Consider the following 22,045-nt stretch of genomic DNA (forward strand, 5'->3'; position numbering starts at 1 on the left):
ATGAGGCTCCTTCCTTCCAGATGCTTAGTGTTGATTATACCACCAGCACAACATTGGAAAGGTTCCCTGTAATGCTGATGAAACATCAAAATATGTATTCTGCTTGTTTTTTCCCCTCACCATCCAGAGCACTGTCAGATGTACATGTGCTCTGTACTCAGGGTTGTGCTCCTGAAAAAGGTCTAAGCACTTGTGAATTGGATCCTATTGTAACTGCTCACATGGGAAAACCTATATGAGTAATTATCACCTAATAATCGTTTCTCTTTGGGTTTGCTTAAAGTTATTTGTCATTGATATGCAACTGTTAAAAGTATAATATTTAATAAGGGTAAAATCATCACTTTCACACAGATATAAAATGAACACGTTAAAATTTTTATATAAGTCATTATGAATGAGGGAACTAGTAAGCTCTTACAACCAAACCAGTTCAAAGAGTAACCCAAAGAATGGACACACTGATAGGTCAGGAATATTGAAAGGAACACGCAAATGGTGGCAAAATTGGTTTCTTCCACAGTGGGAGAGGGAAGTCAATTGACTTTCCACCAGGCAGAATTTATTTACTTGTCTATATACAAGAATTATTCTGCACTGCTTTTAGTTATCTACAATTTATGGACTTGGGTAATACCTGAAGTCAATGAAAGGCACAGAATCAGAGAACCTGGAAGAGTGCACTCTATGCAGTTTTCCATTGCAGGCACTCAGAAATCTTGTTTGCTTATTACAAACTTTCTACATGACAAAAATGATGTTCGAAGTCAATGGATAAAGGAGACACTAACCAATAAATGGTGCTGGGACAACTGAATTTCCACATGTAAAAATAAAATTAGACTATGACACCATACTTTACACAGAACAAATTTCAGGTGAATTAAAAAACAAAACAAAACATTAAAATAGAAATTTCTAAATGTTCAGAGGAAAATACAGGAGAGTATCTTTTTGACCAAAAGCTAGGGAAGGAAATATGATAGAAAAGACAAAAACTATATGACAAAAGATTGATAGATTTAACTATATTAAAACAAAAAAATCTTTTTTTTTTATCAAGAGACCCCACATATAAAATACTGCATTGCATATAGCCAATGACACCTCCATATCCAAAATTCATAAAAAGCTCATACAAATCAGATTAAGAAAAGATCAACAAACCAGCAGAAAGGAAAGGAAAACTACAGGAAGAGACTGGGAGTACAGGTTTCTCAAGAATTATTCCACCTGCCCCTCCAATGTCTTTCTGATGAGCACCAGCCCCTCAAACCATTCCAAGTAGCCCAGAGACACAGTGTAGCCTAGACATTCCCTCAAAACCACCTGTGTCCCACTCTGGCTCCAGGCCCAGTTCCTCAGGACACCAGACTGACCCATAAATGTAAACAATAGAAGTTTCTTGGAAGAGGGTCTTGGGTACTTACCTGAAATGATCACCAAGACCTAGTGGCTCCTTGATTATTATGCTAAGTGAAATAAGCCAATCAGAGAAAGACAAATACCACCCTGTGGAGTTTCTACAGCCCGAGGCTCATTAAGAGACTGAATAACAATCAACCTCTGGGTGCTTTGAGTCTTTGCCTGATTTGCTTCTGGAACCAGGGCTTGGAAAAGGAGACTCTGGTGCACATCTTGGCCCTGTCCAAATACACCCAGCCCTAGAGAGGGAATCACAAACTGTGGAGTGCAGAAAGCTTTAAACAGGGTACTCAAGGCCAGTCACAAAGGGCATCTGACATTGGCCTGCACCAGAGACCATCCAAAAGACTGAGAGTCCTAGCAGATCTACCTAATACATAAAAACAAATCCAAATAGGCAGCCAAAATGGGGAGACAAAAAAAAGGCCCCAAATGAAAGAACAAAATAATTCTCCAGAAGAAGAGCTAAATGTACTAGAGATAAGCAATCTATCAGATATAGATTTCAGAATACTGATCATAAGGATGCTCAACAGCATGAGAAAAGAAATAGAAACTATAAAGGAAATTAAGAATGACATAGCAGAAATAAAAAATAAAAAAAACATTAGAAGAAATACACAGCAGATTAGGGGAAGCTGAGAATCTGATCAGCGAATTAGAAGACAGGGTAGAAAAAAAATCACTCAATCAGAGAACCAAAAAGAAAAAAACAATTAAAAAACAGGAGGACAGTTTAAGGGAGCTGTGGGATGACAATATTCACATCATAGGAGTACCAGGAGAGGTCAAAATAAGCAAGGGTTAGAGAACCTGTTTGAAGAAATAATGGCAGAAACTTCCCTAACCTGGTGAAGGAAAATGTTACACAAGTTCAGGAGGCACAGAGAGTCCCAAGCAAGAAGAGGCCCACGCCCAGATGCATCATAATTTAAATGCCAAAAATCCAAGACAAAGAGAGAATCCTAAAGGGAGCAAGAGAAAAGCAAGCTGTAACCTACAAAGGAGCTCCCATAAGGCTGCCAGCTGATTTATCATCAGAAACTCTACAGGCCAGAAGGGAATGGCATGAAGTATTCAAGGTAATACAAAACAAGGATCTGAAACCAGGAATACCCTATCCAGCAAGGCTGTCATTCAAAATAGATGGTGAAATAAAGAGCTTCCTAGACCAAAAAAAAAAAAAAAGGCTAATGGAGTTTATCACCACCAAACCAGCCTTGCAAGAGATGTTAAAGGGACTGCTGTAATAATAAGTTGAAATAGAGAGAATGAGAAACATAGGCATAAAGAAATAAAATGGCAATAGATAACTATCAATAGTAATCTTAAATATAAATGGATTAAACGCTCCAATCAAAAGTCATAAGGTAGCTGAGTGGACAAGAAGACAACACCCAAATATATGCTGTCTAGAACAGACCCACCTTAGAACAAAGGACTCACACAGGCTGAAAAGAAAAAACTTCTAGAGGACTTTATGGGAGAGATCAACAGCAATACAATCATAGTAGGAGACTTTAACACCCCACTTACTTTATTGGATAGATCTTTCAGACAAAAAAAATCAACAAGGAAACAGTGACTCTAAATGACACACTAGATCAGATGGATTTAGTTGACATTTACAGAACATTTCATCCCAAATCCACAGAATATACATCCTCCTCAAGTGCACATGGGGCATTCTCAAAGATGGACTACATGTTAGGATACAAAACAAGTCTCTACAAGTTCAAGAAGACTGAAATCATATCAAGCATCTCCTAGGACACTTACACCATGGAATACTATGCAGCTATAAAAAAGAGGATCCCTTGCCCTTTGAGACAGCATCGTGAGACCTGGAGACTATTATGCTAAGCAAAATAAGCCAGTCAGAGAAAGACAGGTATCACATGATCTTACTCATATGTGGAATCTAAAGAACAAAATAAACCGATAAACAAAATAGATCTAGAGACATACAAACATGGAAGAGACTGACCAATCTCAGAGGGAAAGCAAGGGCTGGGTGCATGGGTGCATGGAGAGAGATAAACCTAAGAATTTATATGCATATATGCATATATGCATAACCTATGGACACAGACAGTGTGGTGAAGGCCAGGAGGGGGGTGGTAAAAGGTGGAGGGGGGAAAAGGGGACATTTGTACTAACACTTTCAACAATAAAGATAAATTAAAACACTTTTTAAAAAAGGCCTAGTGGCTCATCCCAACTCTACTTTGACTCCTGGTTACCTTGCACTTGGAAAATGATGTCAGATCCTGGTCCTTTTGGCCTGTATGTGGTCATGGTCTTTGTTTTTACCCTACCTCATGGAGTTTTGTGAGACATCATTGAGGTGATTTTTGCAAAGAGCTAAAAGGTGGGGTGGGGGGGGAAGTGAGTCCATAGTAAGGAATCCCTGAATGTCCACATGTGCCCTAGGAAGGTGGCTTTGAAAGTTCAACCTTGACTGTTTCTTCAGCCTTCCCAACAATTCTGTAAGTTATTTTCCACACTGACATAGTTTCCTTTCTGCTTACCCCAGTAAGAAGTACGTTATTTTCTGGAACTGAATCCTGACAGATGTGGGTCAAAGAGAAAAATGACCAATAATGTAAGGAAAGAGATATTATAATCATAGATAGAAAGATATTTTTAAAATTATGAGTACCATGTATAAGAGTATGCTAATCAGTTTGAAAACACTGACAAAACTAATAGCATTTCAGAATATAGAAGGTGTTCAAATTTATTAAAAATACAAAGAGACAAATAACAATGGAAAATTTGCAAATGTTATCAAATAATAATTACCTTCTGGACATGTACTAGACCCAGGTGATTTTATGAGAAAATAATTTCTAAAATTAGCGGAATAGTTTATTTAACATTAACTGATTTTTTTTTCTCATTAAAAGTGACTCCTGATTTCTCCTACTTTACCAGAGACTCATCACCCATCCTTAACTCAAGGGCACTCACCACTTTATGGCTACAGTAAGGAGAGTGGAACAGAAAGTTCTTGCTCAACTCAAAGTTTCAAAGCACATTTTACCTTATTGAAAAGATAATGCTTGAATGCCAAAAAACACTTGATTTTTAAGAGTTATATTTTTAAGGGGAAAAATTATTTTGATTGTTTTGTATTTCAGAGAACTTGACTTTACAAATGAATGGCCATTAATGAAACAAATGAGAATATAGAGTTTATGATCACAAAAGGACAGTTTTCTCACCCCAAAATGAATGAGGGTAACCAGCTGAGAGAACGGAAGGAGATTTGAAGGTGATATTGACACCCAAAAGAAGAGTCTCTAAGAGTTCTCGGCACCCCAGCACTCTCCTGGTTGAAACTGAGGGCAGAGTCAGAGAAATCCCGGGTAGTCTTAAAGGAATCCCAGAGCAGAGAGGCCCATAGACTGGCTTTCCACGGCCGTGAAAGCCTTGGAGGATCGAGGGTGGTGAATCAAATGGCTGAGTGGGTTGTCTGGTTGAATGGAAGCCTTACTTGCTCCCTATACCCTGGGCAGTTAAGGGAAAGCATCCAAGCCACAGGGGTCAAGAGAAGCAGTGAGTAGGCAAGTAGACAAATCTGAGGAGTTCTGTCATCAGGACAAGGATCTGCAGTGTTCACGGGCCCATGGCCAATCTCTAGAACTGAGCTGGGCACATGGCAACAGGACTCAGAGACAGTAGGTGGCACAAGGACCAAACAACTCACCTCAGACTAGAAAGACAAGCAAATCTCCTGAAATTCAGATCACCATGGGGAAGAGAGAGGAAAGGGGAGAAAATTGCATTGATTGCAGTTTATACTCTGGATTGACATGTTTTGGTACAAAAGTGGCAAAATTTATAAGAGTAAGTTTTCTTTCATTAGCAGAAATGGGCTGTCCTGAACTAAGTGTCTGTTATGAAGAAATAAAGACAGTTACATGTCTATATCTCTGAACCTCTGTCAAACTCATACCCACTACATAAACTTAATGGGTGCAGATATTCTCCATTTAAAAAGATCATTAAAAAAATATATAGGACGTTTCCTAATACATTTTTAAAGCTAGCACAAGTGTAAGAGCAAAACTTCACAAAGTCAAAAAGGGAACAATTACTGAGCTTTCTTATTAATAGAAAAGCAAAACTCCAAACATCCTGGCAAGTCAAATCCAGCAACATGACAAAAGAATAGTTGGCCATGACCAACCTTGTTTCCAAAAAAAACATTTGCAAAGATAACAATAAATCAGATATTATGACTCCTGGGGTCACAGAGCCCTGGTGTACCGTCCAGGTTTGGGTAAGTGCACTCTGTGACATTTGCACAATGACAAAAGCACCTAGAGACAGATCTCTCAGAACGCATCCCTGTCATTAAGCAATGCGCGACTGTACTTCAGTCCTCTCCCTCTCACTCAGCCCACCAGTTGTTTCTATCCTTTCCTGTGTCTTTAATCTCTTTCACCTTGATTCTTTCTACCTGTACTTAAATACGCTTATGACTCTTCCACCTTAACATCCCTCTGTAGTAGATGCTGTGATTCATAACTCCATGGCCCCTACTGGACTGAGGCATTCATTCTCCAAGCTGCCAGGAGTGTCAGCTGCTCACAGCTCACAGTTCAGTCCCCCTCTGGAATTGCCCAAGGTGACACACATTCTCCAGGGCAGGCCACATCCCATGACTGGTATTTAAGGATACTCAAGATTTGTTTTGTTTTTAAACAGGTATAGTAAGACATGTAGACACAGAGATGACTGTCATGAAGGAAGAGCTTTATACTCACAGATCCCTAGAAACAGTATACACAGCACATCACGCAGGGCCACACAGCACCTGATTTAGTCACAAGGCTGAGAAAATGAGGAGAAAATAGGGGGGAAATGTGCACAGTAACCTCTGTTATGGTTTCCACGGGCAAGGCTAGGGCCGGGCAGAGTAAGCAGGTTTAGGATAGGCTAGTCTGGTACCTGACCCTGGGGTGGTTAGAACCGGTGGACAGTGGCTCCCACTGTAAGTGTCTCTCAAGTGTGGGGGTGTGGACTCTGGATTGGTTGGTTTGCATCTGAAAGTTGTGCTCGCAGGGGAGTCAGTTTCTGTCTCTTGGAACTGGCTAGCTCTGGGAGGGGCAGTCTCTCTAGGATCAGCAAGGCCCCGGACATCAAAACATCAGAAAATAAAATGGTATGATTAATACATGTTGTAAAGGCCCAGCCCCACTTGCCTTGATTCTGGGACAACTCTGAAGGGCCATCATAGCTCCCAGCGCACTGCTGAGGCCTGGGTATCGCTATGTCACAGTCCAGCTTCTTCCTCTGTCCGTCATGCCGCCCCTGCTCTTGGGAGCATGCCCCCAATAATGTCCTGCCTGCAGACCTCCTCCGCGCATGTTTCCCAGGGAACCAACTTGACATCTTAGTCTCTTACCGCCACAACCCCACTAACCACCACCAACCTCTCTCCTTCCCTTCACAGCCGAGCTTCTTGGAAGTACAACCTCTACTCACCGTCTCACATCTACAAATTGACGCCACACTTTTTGCTCAGCTGTTCTCAAATCTGAGCATGAATCAGAAGCATGTGGAGGGGGGCTTGCAAAAACACAGACTGCAGGACTCACCTCTGAAGTCTCTGATTCAAGGAGATCTGAGGTGAGGCCCAGCAATCTGCTTTTCCAACATGCTCCTGTGTTAAAGAAGTCCCTGTATCAGCAGCCCCCCAGTTCTGTCCAGATGAGGTCCACACTGCCTCACAAGGCCCTTCCGGATGTGGCTTCATTTTACCCTGCCTGCCCCACCTCTCTCTGCCGGAGCCTGTCATCGGTCCCTCCACTCTGGTTGTTTCTCATGGCTGTCCGCTCTCCCTTTCACCTCTGGGCCTTTGCGCATATTTTGTTTGCTCTGTCTGTACTTCCCCCGCCTGGCTAGCCCCTTTCCAACTTCCCTGTTCTTCTCAAGTCACTTCTCCAGGGAAGTCTTGGTCCTCTGCTTGCCTCCCTTCATAGGCAGCCCTTACAATGTTACCCCAGAGTGAGTGTAAAAATGAATGCTGGGGGAAGCAACTCTCTTTAGTTATAGAAATCCCCCTCCTCCTGGCTGAGACAAAAATGGAAAAAACAAAAGAAGCCACTATGGGTAGTGCTGGGCCCACTGGTGGCCCCTGGGAAGACAGTGGGGAAAAGGCTACAGGAAGAGGGGCTCAGGGTAGTTTTACCCTGCTCCCTTCTGCTTCATTATCCCCCTTAACCCCTCAGCCCACCACTTCTCTCCACCCCTCCCGCACCCCCTCATGGGGGTCAGATGAAACCCACCCCATGCACCTGGCCTCCCAGGGGAGCCACCTCCCCACTCTGGTGCTTCCAGCCAGCTCTGATGGGAGTCATGTGATCACTTTGGTGTATGACAAGCTCCCTGGAGTGATGCTTTGATGGGTGACCTTGATGTCTAGGATAGAACCGGCTCTTTGTTAGTTTGTGAGGTGAATGGTTGGGCTGCTTCTTGGGCAGGGCAGGGTGGTGGTGCGAGGCGGGGGAAGGGGCAGACTCACTTTTTCTCTGGCCCTAATTTTCAAGCCCAGGTTACGTAACACCTGGGGAAAACTACACTCCCCTGTCACCCACACCTTCTCCCCTTCTGTGGAGCATTTCACAAGCCAGCTGCTTCTCAGAGAAGGTCTATTTTGGGAGCTGTTTTCATTTGACCTATATTAAGCACAGTCACAAGGCAGAGGCAAGTTGCAGGGTGCAGAGTGGCCTGCTTGCTCTTTGTGCTTTTTCAGTGTCACGGGTGAGAAAACCAGACAAGCTGGTGCCCAGAGCTGGGGAGCTGAGACTCAAGGGCATCAGGCTACAGATAACTGAGGCTTAGACAGTCTACCTAGTGCAGGCCCAGGCCCCCTTCCTATTCCATAATTCTGACTTGCCTCCCCCTGAGGTCACTACAGAACTGGTCTGGGAGAAATTTAGGTTCCCTGTAGGCCAAGCATCTACCAGGACAGGCCAAGAAGAGTTTGGGCCTGTGAAATGTTAGAAGAGTTTTAATTCCTCTCCATAGGGAATTCTTCCCTGAGTTAATAATTAAATCATATGACCAGCAGGGGGAGAGAAAGGGCTGCTGGGAGCCCTCTATGCACAAACAGGTACTACTCCAGAGTTCCCAACACTTTGAGGGCCTTGGATAAAATGACAACAGAAATGACTCACTAAGCATCCCACTTGTCCCTCTTCAATGGGGGTGTCTCCTGAAGCACAATTTTCTCTCCTGAGGCTCTTTTTATCATATCCCAGGAAGCAGAGGTCTGATTCCAGGGTCTAAACCTTTGCCCCATGCTACTGACCCCAAAACCTACAGCTCTGGTGCCTCCTCTCTCCTGAAAGTCAAGCACCTATCTCCAAACAGCTGTCCCACTGAAATGGCACATTCAAAAATTTCAAAGCAGAACTGCACACCTCCTCCACATGCAAGTCAGGGCCTCCCTGTGGCTGCTGCTGCTGGCCTGCCACTTCTGTATGCCTCATGCTATTTCTACCTTTGGGTAGAAAGGACCATGGTGGAGACTTCTCCAGCCAGCTGGGGAGATGCTGATATTGGAAAAGAGTCCTGGCTTTGTGCCACACAGCAGACAGCCAAGTGTCTGCTGCCAGAAACCTTGTAATCAAGTTGGTAGAGGGCTCTCTTCAAGATGCTGAGCTTCCCCTGCACACCAAAGCGATTATGTCACTCCCACCATAGCTCGCTGGAAGCCTCTGAGGAAGCAGGGGGATGACGCCCTGGGAGAGTTGGTGGCTGGCATGGGTGAGGAGGGAGAGGGACAGAGAGCTAGGGGGCTGCAGAGGTTGAGGAGGGCTGGACAAGGGGGTGTCAGCTAAGTGTAGAAGTGAGAGGAAATTTAAAAACTTAAGTTTGACCTCAAGGGGTGGCAGAAATGAGAATGGAGGAGAGAGTGGACAGCGCATTCCAGGCAGGGACACAGCTCTGAGAAGGAGCAGAAGCAGCTAAGGCACAGCAGGCCCATCGCACAGGGCATGTGGGATGCTCTGCGAAGAAGGGTGGGTTAGGATAAGAAGGTGAAGGGGGGGGGGCTTGAATTCAAATGTGTCATTCCAGCTGGGTGACTCCTTTCCTTCCTCTTGTCTCTTATTTCTTCCCATTCTCTGTGGCATGACAAAGCCTGGATGACCATCACCCCCAGTGGAAGTTGTAAAACATCATCTCAGGCTGAGATTAGACAGCTGTAGAAGAGGGCTGTCAACCCCCAGTCTGTGAGCCCACTGCCTCCCAGGACACCCCAGGCAGTAAATACTTGGGTAGGGCCTCCTCTCTCCAGGAGCAGGAATGCTCAAGAGGTGGGGAAGCCGGGACAAAAGGACCAAAGGAAAAGACCATGGAAGCAAAGTCAAACAGAGGCAATTGAGGGATTTGGGAAGAAAAATCCACTCTGCTTCATCAAGGACTAAAGAAAATGCAATATAATTTTCTACCCAATGAGATACCAAAACAAAACTAATGAAAAAAATCTCAATAAAGGGAATATTGTCATAGGAAAATAACTTTCACCCCATAATTTCAGTACTCAGCACTTTGCTGGAACATGGTAGGTGCTCAAAAAACACTTGTTGAAAACAAATTTGCAAAGGAAGAAATTTCTCGTTAACTGCAGGTCGGCGCTAGGAATACTGGCTAATTCCATACAATATCCACTGTTGGTAATGTTAGGCAATTGTTAAACAGGTATGAATCAGCAAATAGCTGTAAAAGATATTTGAGGACACTCAGGAAACATGAATAACAACTAGGTAGTAGATGACATTAGGGAATTTTTGTTAATTTACTTAAATGTGATGGTGGTTTTGTGGTTACATAGGAGAATGTCTTTTTTGAGAAAATGCATGTTAAAATACTTAGTAGTAAAGTGTCAGTATGTCTATAAGTTATTTTGAAACGTTTTGGCAAAAAAAAAAAAAAAAAGCAAATAGGAGAAATGTTAACAATTGCTAAATCTAGGTAATGGGAATATGAGTATTTATTGAACTTTTTTTTCATTTTTTCTGTGTTTGCAAAAATTTATAATAAAAAGATTAAAAATATGTATATCATACAACATGAGGCTAGAAGAAACAAAAGAAAGTATTTGTTTTAAGATTGATAAATAAAAAAACCAAAAATGTATTAAAAGCATATAACATGAAAATAGAAGATCTGAAGATAATTGCCACATCAACCAAACCAAAAGACAACCTACTGAATAGGAGAAGATATTTGCCAATGATACAGCCAACAAGGGCTTAATATCCAAGATATAGGAACTCATAGAACTTAACGTCAAAAAACAAACAATGCAATTAAAAAATGGGCAGAGGACCTGAATAAACATTTCTCCAAAGAGGACATACAGATGGCCAATAGACACGAAAAAATGCTCAACATCACTAATCATCAAAGAAACGCAAATTAAAACCACAATGAGATATCAGCTCACACCTGTCAGAATGGCTTCCATCAATATGTCAACAAACAAATGTTGCTGAGGGTGTGGAGAAAAGGGAGCTCTAGTACACTGTTGGTGGGATTGTAAATCAGTGCAGCCACTGTGGAAAACAGTATGGATTTCCCTCAAAAAAATTAAAAATAGAACAAACATATAACCCAGCAATTCCACTTCTGGGTGTTGATTTGAAGAAATCCAAAACACTAATTCAAAATACATATGCAGCCCAGCCGGCATGGCTCAGCAGTTGAGCATCGACCTGTGAACCAGGACATTGCGGTTCAATTCCTTTTTTTAAAAAAAATATATCTTTATTGATTTCAGAGAGAGGAAATGAGAGGGAGAGAGAGAGATAGAAACATCAATGATGAGAAAGTCACTGATGGAGCCGGCAACCCGGGCATGTGCCCTGACCAGGAATCGAACTCCGATCGCCTGGATCCTAGGTTGACGCTCAACGGCTGAGCCATGCCCAGCCGGGCAAACGGTTCAATTCCTGGTCAGGGCACATGCCCAGGTTGCGGGCTCAATCCCCAGTAGGAGGCATGCAGGAGGCAGCTGATCAATGACTCTCTCATCATTGATGTTTCTATCTCTCTCTCCTTTCCTTTCTCTGAAATCAATAAAGACATATTTTTTCTAGAAAATACATAGGCACCCCTATGCTCACTGTGGTATTATCTACAAAAGCCAACATAGGGAAGCAACCTAAGTGTCCATCGATAGGTGACTGGATAAAGATGTGGTACATATATACAAGGGAATATTACTCAGCCATAAAAAAATGAAATCTTGTCACTTGTAACAACATGGATGGACCTAGAGAGTATTACACTAAGTGAAATAAATCAGACAAAGACAAATACCATATGATTTTGCTTATAAGTGAAAGTTAAAAAAACAAAATAAACAAACAAACAGAAATAAACTCGTAGACAAAGAAAACAAAGAAAACAAATTAATGGTCACCAGATGGGTAGGGGGTTGAGGGAGTGGGTGAAAAACATGAAAGGGATTAAGAAGTACAAATTGTCAGTTATGAAAACAGTTGCAGGGATATAAAGTACAGAATCAGGAATATAGTCAATAATATTGTAATAACTATGTATGGTATCAAATGGGTACTAGACTTACTGGGGTGATCACTTAGTTAGCATATAAATGTCTAATCACTATGTTGTACATCTGAAACTAATAAAATATTGTATGTCGACGGTAATTGAAAAAGAAATTTTAAAAAGTTTGTTTCCATATCTATTTTCTTTTCTAAAGTTAATCATATTTGCATGTTCTTTGCCTATTTTTATTTGCTAAAAAAGTTTACTAGAAAATTAAAATCCTTCAGATTTTAAATGCCCAATTGTTGCATTAGAATATTTTTGAGGACAGTGAAAAATTGTGTATTTATCTTACCAGTGAGAAGAGAAATAAGAATTCATTTAATCAGGACAATTTTTATTGTTATCCTAGCTATCTTCAAAGTGAAAGTTTGAACTAATGTCCAATACCAAGTTTTCTTTAAAAACAAACTCTGTGGATATTGAAAATTAGAGCTCTAAATTCCAAGAAATCTAATCTAACAATTTTATGTGAAGTCTCGAATACTTTAGAAATTCCAAATTACAACTTTGTATTTCGATTTGATTACCTTAAGTGCATCTCGCTCCATAACTATGACCCCAAAACAACATTTTAAAAATTTGTTCAAATCTCCTATATTTAACTTTCTCTTTTCACCATAGCCAATAAAAAGAAACCACTAAATTGCTTTCAGCTGCTCCTTCTTTCAAGGGTGACACATCATGTTTGTAGAGATTAAAACAAAATAATTTGTTCACAACTTTGCTGATTTTTAACTAGTTACCAATTCTCTGAGATTTACAAGTATTTTCCAGAATTCTACTGCAGGATATATAAAAGGTCTGCTTGTCAAATATATTTTTCCCCTAGGATCTCATTTCCTATTGTAAAATATGCCTGGCACAGTGCCAGCCATAGCCAGTTCAATAAATGTTTGTTGACAGGAGTTGATTCAACCACTGGTATAAGTGAACCATCTCTTTAACTCTGGTTGTTTGACAATTGCTTCTAAACCTATGCTGAGTTTTATCGCTGACTGAGATGACTGAAGGAGAGCCTGGGGAAAATGTGGAGGAGCTACCCTCAGCTCAGGAGCCTCTTAGACTACAGTCACCTCCCCACCACCATCCCCACCCCACCCCCACCCCCACTTCCACCCCCACCCCACACTCTTCTTCGCTTAGATGGAGCCAGGAGATGCTCTCCTCACTAGGGCAGACCCCTGGAGATCTTTCCAAGTAGGCTGGTTTTGAGAACTGAGTCCTCTGCTAACCAGAGTCATTTGAATAAGTCACCATTGTAGTCTGCCAGGAATTCACAGCCGCAGCCGGGGCAGGCTCCTCCTCCCTGGTTTGGGTGGGGGAGGGGAGAGGGCAAGGGTGGAAAGAGACAGAAGGTAGGTACCATCCGCTGCTCCTTCTTCCTCCTACCTGCCCCTCAAGCAACTCCATCTGCTCTCCAGAGTTTGCAGAATGAGCAGCGGGCCCCCTCCGCCTGGCATGCGCTTACAGAAAAGTGCCAGCTTTTGCAGAGGAGTCTAGGCCCTAAGCTTGGCCCGGAGCCCAGTCAGCTGAGCTGCAGCTGCAGCGGCACCATGCTGCTCAGCCCAGGCAGCCCATATCCTGACCTTTTCCACTCAGGTGCAGCGGGCCCCTCTGCCCACTCCCCGGGCCCCAGGCCTCCCCACTGAGGCTTCAAAGGCCCCAGTCTATAAAAGGCTAAGAGCTGGGACCTAGCCAGGCATTTATTTCTTCAGCAGAGCTAGAAGAGAGGAACCTCCCCTTGCTCCCAGGGATCTCTGGTCCTGTCCTCCCACCAGTCCACCTAGCCCAGGTGCAGGACACTCAGGCCACCTGCTTGGCCATGGTTTCTGCTTTCAGCATGCAGGCCAAGGGAGGCCCTGGGCAAGATGGCAATGTCTAGTTTGGAACTTCTCCCCTAGCTGGCCTCTGCCCTTCCAGTCACTCCTGATTCTCCAGTCTTTCTTACATACCAGGTGGAACTATCTAACAAACTAGACTTGCGATTTTGTGCAAACTCCAATCCACTGGTATGGACACTGTCCTGTGGATCTGCCTGCCACGTGCATGAATGGAAATACAGACAGCATGTAGACATGTTTGCACCAATATGTGGACTACTTGTACACCAATCCAGTGAAACAGAGTCCAGATAGTTTTGCTAAAAAGAGCTGAAACTCTGAGGCTGATAGTTGGGCCACAGAAAAGCATAAACAAAATGGAGGGAAAAACAACTTGGTTTTGGCGATGGTCATGACCTATGTTTTTATTTCCTACCTAAGGAAATCAAGGGTTTTGGTAGAGGTATGACATATTTATCATTTAAGTAACTGATTTACGTACCTTGGATGATTCTGTTAAATAAATATTCAATAGCACAATTTTTTTCCTGGAATTGGAATGGGGCCATTTGGAATTAGGTTGTATTGTTGGCGGTTGTTGATGGTGCCCCTTCTCATGATATGCTTATTCCAGTGGGTGTATACAAGTCTCTCCCTGACCAAAGATATGGCCAGAAAGCCTTTGCACTGGCCAGGGTGATGGGCATGATCTGAAATCTTCTTACCTGTGGAGAAGGTTGCTCTTGAATAACCAGTTATAATGCTGGGAGACACACAAAGAAGTGTGAAACACACAGTATTTTTTCTTTGTTTACTTTCTACTGTCTAAATATTCTACTAAGAACCTGTATGGCCAGAAAAAATAAGATATAAAAAAGGATATAATGCTATATATATAGTGCTACACACATCATATTATAATAACTATGTAGTTTAGATATTTCTATCTACTGGTGGTGAAAATTGTAGTCGTTTTTAATTTTTTTCATATTTTCCAAGTTTGCTGCAGTTATTAATATTTATTAATGAACATCTGTGAATTATAGAACCAGGGAAATATTTTTAAAATAAAATACTGTTTTTTCTTATAAACAAAAACAAGCAAAACAAAAAAACACCCAACTGATAAAAATCAATTACAGATGGGAGATATAAACTATATTAAATCATCAAGGAAATTGATGATTTCCTTGATGATTTAATATATTTCCTTACCCCCACTCTTTGCTCCTCTGTATCTTCCCAAATGATCATGGTCACCACCTGTGGCTAAGAGGGAGGGAGGTGACATGAGTGCTGAAAGCATGCCTCTCTAGCGCCCCCTACTCTCCGGATCTACCCTACCAACGAGTAGGGTACTGGCTAGGCCTCAGGGCGTCATCTTCACTGACAGGCCAACTCGCTGGCCTGGCTGATGGGTCCTCTCACTAAAGTCACTTTTGGGGGCTGGCCAATGGTATGAGGACTTTGCTTTCAGAATCCACTGAGGATCTCTGTTGTTCCTTTTGTGCACTCACAGGGGTCAGTCAAGCCAAGTGGCACAGAGCCTTTTACTTCTCAGCAAAGCAGCTGGGAGGGCCAGAGTGAGCTGTGAGCCCTGGGCAGTTTGGAGAGGTAAGAGGTCAAGGACAGTCTGGTGAAGGGGTGGAAAGAGTCGTCACTTTCTGAAGGTGTGGAGGTAGGAGAAACATACAGAACAGGGGGCCCCTTTGAGCTACCTGTAGGAGGTGACTGCTATAAGGGCTGTGGGGGTGTCTGCTCCCTTTTCACTGCTGAGGTGCCTGATGGGGAGAAGTTGGGGTGATCGCAGACCTGGAAATGAATCCAGGTTTGCATTCCCAGCCCAGTGCATCATCATGACAACTCTCCCCTCAGTCTCACCTGGGGCCACCCCTCACTAATATTCAAAATGAGGAGATAACAGGGTTCAAGCTATTAGGAGTGATATGGAAGCTTCATCAACCCAGTAATGAGGCTGTCATTCTTAGCATTCAAAATTAGGGGCTAGCAAACCTTTAAGACACGAAAGAGTAAACTGAAGTCCAGAAACCCATTCTAAAAAGCACAATGGCCAGTCTTGGTTTTGAACTCAGTTGCTCAACAGTCATGAGTTTCCTGGCTCACCACTACAAGCCCATAGCTTTCCCACTCTCTGGTTTCTGTCGGTGTGCAGGTGAGCAGAAGCAGGAAGAAAGCCTTGCTGTCCACCAGCAGCCCTACCGCACCAACCTTGCTTGCTCAGCCTGCTTTCCCTCTCCACAACTCTATATAGCCCCTAGTTCAGGGGGCCAAAATTAGCCACCATGGGGTTGAAGCAACAGCACTGTTCCCTGGCCCCAGGCCAGGTTTTCAGGATGTGCGTCAGAAGTGCCCTGTGTGAAATTCCAAAGCAGTGTGAGCCACCCGGGACTGGAGGTAGAGAGGCCTGGGCAGAAGCTTGAATGAGAGCCTGCAGGCAGACCAAAGTGTGGCCCTGGGGATCAGAGGCTGGGCCATTCCAAGAATCCTCACCTTATTACCAAAGATGATAATATGGCCTTCAGGCAGCTTATCTCTGGGCTCTGCACAGCCTTAGATGGGGAGGGAACTGACCAGGAGGCTAGCCTGTTGGTCCCACTCCTGGATACAGTAACCATGTCCCTCACCTGGCTCCCCATAGGTTGGCTTTGGGTCCCAGCCCCTAAAATCCAAGTATCGTTTCATCATGCATTCACGCCCACTGACCTGGCCCAGAACACTATTTCTGGATAGGGGATCAGTTGGTCCCAGAGGAGAGGTAGCAGGTAAGTGAACGACTCATGCCCCACTAGACCACAAAATCCTTAAACCTGGGCCAAAAGCAGCAGCAATCCCCAACTCATCTCTGGTTACTGACACGCAGCAATGCTCAAGGGGGGCTTCAAGTTCAGGGTAAGCTGACCTTGACAAGAACACTGATCCCTCTAAGTATTTACTAAACAAACAGTGTCCACGCAGTGAGGCAGCCTAATTTAAACCAGCCTCATTGCAACTCGATTTGTTTTTAAGATGCCTGGTTCTGTGCCACCCGTTCCTTTACCTGGAAGCAGTAAACAGCAATCCACACTCACAATGGACCACCCCTGAGGGTCAACAAAAAGCTTCTCATCCCTAACATCCGTTATTAGCCCTGTGAGCTATAGTGAGATAAGCTACTGAGGGACAAAGTGGGTCAGAAGAGGGGAGACTGAAGGGTCCTGAACACATACCTCTTCTGTCCCCTCCCTCAGCCTCCTCCCTGGCCCCTCTAGAGCACCACAGCCACATGAAAACTCATGGGGGAACAGTTGGGGCTTTTTATAATCTTTATTTGATAACAGTTCAGGCTATTTCTTTCCATGCTGCAAGAGATGCCAATGCTTCATGAAAAAGTTGTGAAAACAAAACCAAGTCTATTTTGGGGTGATCAGCTTCCTCAGAGCTTCTCCCTTGCAGCTCTGCAGAGCTCCAGGAATGGGCCTGCCCTCTGTCAGGTCTGCAGCTTGCTTGAAGTAAAGGTTCTTAGTTCTGGACATGCTGTGGCTAGGGGTACATTTTTGCCCCCCTCTTATAACTTTTCTGCTTATAAAACAAGGCAGAAGTAGTAACAACATCTAGTTTCTTTCTGCCTGCCTGGTGGTGGTTTCCAAAGTGTCCTGTCCTAAGAAATTAACATCTGAGGAGACTGGAGGTGGATCATGCATTTCCCCCATGGCGTTAGTGATGGTGGTATTTGCAGCTCTTTAAAGACATAAACCAAGTGCTCACGTTTTTCTGCTGAACGAAGAGCTGCTTCAAAGCTGCAGTATGTGGAGTATATGGAGGCCTTAGCCAGCTGTGGCTCCCCCGGGAAGCAAGGCCAGGGTAGAGGAGCATGGGTGAGTGGGCAGAGGGTCTGCATGCTCATATGTCTACCAGTTTGGGTATGGATTTTTCAGTTCCTACCCTGAGCAGCCCTGCCAGCCCATAGTGTGGCTATAGGAAGTCTGCAAAAGGCCAGCTGGGGTTTAAGGATCCCAAGCAGAATTCTCACTTGTGTTCCCTTTACTGCCTCATCCTGTTTGTTCATTTCTTCAGGAGACCTACTAGGCACTAGGCCCAAAGTGGGCATAGATTTTCCAACCCTGCTAGTTAGATTCTCAGATATCCAACACCCCTCCCCAGTTTTGCCTATTTCCTCTGTGCTATCTGCTCTCCATAGGCAGCCCAGGTGGCATAGGCACAAATGGGGTTGGGTCCCGATTTACGCCCAGGTGCTAAGCATAGGTCTGTGAGGGGGAGCAGGCAGAAATGGAGGAAGAGCTAGAAGGATCATACAACCTCTGATCTCAGCCCTGGAAGGTGCCATGAGAAGATCATTTGGCCACCCCCTGTCTTTGGGCAAGTAATATTGTTATCTCCAATGGAGGATCAGAGAGCCTAAGTTCATTGTCCAAAATTGCACAGCCAATTCCTGGTGGAGGGGAGACTAGAAGGGCTGCTATTGCCCACATCTCTGCGCACACTTGGGGACTCTTCTTCCCTTGGCTTTCTTCTGTCTTATCACCATCCTGCTCCTTGGGGACTGTGACAGAGATGCCCTTCCATTACCCTTTAACAACCCAGTGCACACTACTTCCAGAGGTGTCGGGCTGGCCTCTCCAAGCCTGTCCTTGATTATGCCCTCTCTCTCCTGAAATTCTAGAAGTTTCTTTGTCCAAACTAGTCCCAATATTGTGACTGATCATTTAAGAAAATTGAAAATAGGGACTGAGAAAACAAGATGGCGGTGTAGGTAACAGCTGCACCCGCCGCCTCCCACAACCACATCAAAATTACAACTAAAATATAGAACCACCGTCACTCAGAGCCTCCTGAAATCTGGCTGAACAGAAGCCCCACAACCAGGGAACTGAAGAAGCACCAAGACGGGTAGGAGGGGCGGAGATGTGGGCGGATCCGGACTGAATTGGAGACTCGCAGCGGGCCCACACCTGGGAGGAACATCTCCGGTTTCCCGGAGGAACGAGGGGTCCCAGCCCCATAGCTGACCCCCAGCCCAGGGCTTCGGGGCCAGGAAGAGAAGTCCCCATAACTCTGGGCTATGAAACCAGCGGGGACTGTGGCTGAGGGTCATGGAGGCTGTGGGAGCCGTAGGCTTTCCTCTCAAAGGGCCCGGCACGGACTGAGACGCGCTCCCTCTGAGCCCAGCGCCGGGCAGCAGCTTGAAAGGAACCTGGGACATTTGGGGAGGAACTAACCTGCCTGAAATTGGGGCAAGAGCTGGAGGGGCAGCTTCTTCCCAGGCAGAAGGGCTGGCAGAGGCCATGGCTCCTGTGGCGAGTCCTCCCGGCACACAGCCGGCAGGCAGGCGCCATATTTGAATCGCCAGCGCCTGACTCACGCCTTTGGCCCCGCCCCGTGATTCCCGGAGGCCCCGCCCCTCCCTACCTGCAGCTCATCCAGGCCATTTCCAGGGGCTTTTCTATGCAAGTGGCCTCTCAAGCCTCATGCTTAGGACTCCTAAAATCTCTCTAACAGCCAGCAGCAGGCCCTGTAGAGCTCGATAAGTGGCCCCAGGCCTGGCACTAGCGGCAGCTGCATTGGTTCATAGCTTGGCCTCTCCTGGACAACACCAAGCCCAGCACAAGTAGCAGCCGACAACAGTTTGCGTGTAGCTCATGCTGGGTGGCCTTGGGCAAGGCACTGGCACAGGCTGACTTTGCACCTCCCTGGAGGCCCCAGAGACAGTGCACCTGGTGGTTAGACTCAGCCATGCTGGATTACAACCTTACCACATCCGCTAGTGACATACTTAAGGGGCGCACTTGGTGAACACCAAAGCTCCACTGAAGTAAATCCTGCTCCATAGGGGTGTCTCCAGCACAGCAGCTCTTTGGCTGTAGTTGTAGCTGGTCCTCACAGCTGATTGGCCAGGGGGTCAGCTCCTCCCAGTGACGCCAACAGCAACCAAGGCTCAACTACAACAGGACAGTGCACACAGCCCACACGGGAGCTCCTAGAAGGCCCAGCTCAGGTGACTGGGGAGGCTGAGCCACTGTACCCTACAGGACACCTACTACACAAAGTCACTCTACAAGTTCCAGGAGACATAGCAGCTCTACCTAATACATAGAAACAAACACCTGGAAGCAGCCAAAATGGGGAGGCAAAGAAACATGTCACAAAGGAAAGAAGAGAAGAAATCTCTAGAAGAGGAACTAAATGAAATAGATCCAAACGAGCTAACAGAGAGTTTAGAATTTTGATTATAAGCTTGTTTAAGCAGACTATTAGGGAAATAACAGAAAATTGATAACATAATAAAGTACTAATTTGAAATGAAGAATAATTTACATGGAATCAACAGTAGAGTAGAGGATGCTGAGAATCAAATCAGCAATTTGGAACATGAGGAAACAAAAAACACCCAACCAGTAGAGCAAAAAGAAAAAAGAATTCAGAAATATGAAAATAGTATAAGGAGCCTCTGGGACAACTTCAAGAGGCCCAACATTTGTATTATTGGGGTGCCAGAAGAGGCAGAAAGAGACCAAGGAATTGAAAACCTATTTGAAAAAAATAATTACAGAAAACTTCCCCTACCTGGGGAAAGAAATCGACTTACAAGTCCAAGAAGCACAGAGGGTCCCAAACAAGAGGAACCCAAAGAGGCCCACAGCAAGACACATCATAATTAAAATGCCAAAGGTTAAAGACAAAGAGAGAATCTTAAAAGCAGCAAGAGAAAAGCAATTAGTTACCTACAAGGGAGCACCCCTATGACTGTCAGCTGATCTCTCAAAAGAAACTCTGCAAGCCAGAAGGGAGTGGCAAGAAATATTCAAAGTGCCCACAGATTAGAGAAAGCTAAAGGAGTTCATCAACACCAGACCAGCACTTCAGGAAAAGTTGAAGGGTCTTCTTTAAGAAGAAGCTAATGAACAAAAGAATCTGACGAACTAAATAGATCCAGAGACATTGACGCATGCAACAGATGATCATATTTCAAAGGAAAGAGGGAAGGGGGGTGGAGGGTGGGAAGAGATTAACCAAAGAAGTTATATGCATATATGCATAATCCATGGACACAGTTAATAACGGGGTGAAGGCCTGGGAACGGGGTGGGAGCGAAGTGGAGGTGATCAATTGGGGGGAAAAATGGGATACCTGTAATACTCTCAACAATAAAGATACATTTAAAAATTAAAAAAAAAAATTGTCCAGAGGTAATCAACAGGATGGATAAAAGCAGACTGAGATAACTATTGTAATTGCCAGCAGTCAACATCATTATAATCAAACTAGCCTTGGACATGGAAACTTCCTTTGAGGACCACTCATATTACAGATGTCATCTCTTAAAACCTCTCTATTTTACAGAGGAGTAAATTGAGACAGAGCCCAGAGGTGTCTTGGGTACCATCTCCAGGGCTAGTGTCTTCATGGTATATTTCTTTCAGAGGTCAAAAGATACTGGTGAACTCCAGGCGGCAATAGGATCGGGTGGGATGGAAGTGGAAACTGGAGAAGAGGGAGCCTGATGATGGCAAACAGGTGCAGATGGCACCTGAAACTTACTAAGGGCCACCGCAGGCAGTCCGAGGCATAGGCTGCCCCTGCAAGGGTGGTGATGGAGAGAAGACCCCACGCGCTGTGAAAACTCCCAGGTCGGCAGAGGGCGTGTATAGGAAAACTGTCTCCCTCGCCCCACCCGCAAGCAGCGGAGGACTGGGTTCAAGGGACAGGTGAACAATGTCGAGTTCCCCTCCTCTAACTTGCATCCCTTCTAGGGCTGATTAGGGTGCCCCTTGGAGTTCTTTCTCAGCTTCCCGAAGGGAAGGGGCAAATCCCTTGGGAGTCCAGAGAGGGGAGGGGGGGGGTTTTTTTTTTTTTTTGCGCCTCACCAGGTAGAGAGAAGGACGCGACCCAGCAATAGGGGGAGTCGAGACTACTCGCGCCGGGTCCCTCCGGGAGGGGAGACAAAGGGAGGGAAGAGGGGAGCGAGGGAGCGGCGCGTGGGCGGGGCCCGGGTCGCCGGGGCTCCCAATCCCCTTCTTTCCCCGCCCCCCAGCCCTTTCCACCAACGGCGCGCCGCGGTGGGCGGTGCCTGTCACGCACCCTTCTGGTGCGATTCATCACCCCCTCCCCCGTGTTTTCTCGGGTTCATCTCTCTCACTCTCTCTTTTTTTTCCCCCCTTTCCTTTTTTTGTGAATGAAAGAAGGAG

At 44.9% G+C, this 22,045-nt stretch overlaps 1 protein-coding gene across 1 annotated transcript in view; it reads right to left on the reverse strand.

Annotated features, from left to right (window-relative positions):
• The window catches only part of PEBP4 (phosphatidylethanolamine binding protein 4), a 211,433-nt gene extending 197,921 nt beyond the window's left edge, over window positions 1-13,512 (reverse strand). The window contains exon 1 of the mRNA XM_081135308.1: window positions 13,411-13,512. Coding sequence (XP_080991434.1) covers window positions 13,411-13,431 — 21 coding nt within the window. The 5' untranslated portion in view covers window positions 13,432-13,512. The remainder of the gene's footprint in view (window positions 1-13,410) is intronic.
• Between the last annotated feature and the right edge of the window lie 8,533 nt (window positions 13,513-22,045).

Source organism: Miniopterus schreibersii, assembly GCF_964146895.1.
Source record: "Miniopterus schreibersii genome assembly, chromosome: 4".
Lineage (NCBI taxonomy): Eukaryota > Metazoa > Chordata > Mammalia > Chiroptera > Miniopteridae > Miniopterus > Miniopterus schreibersii.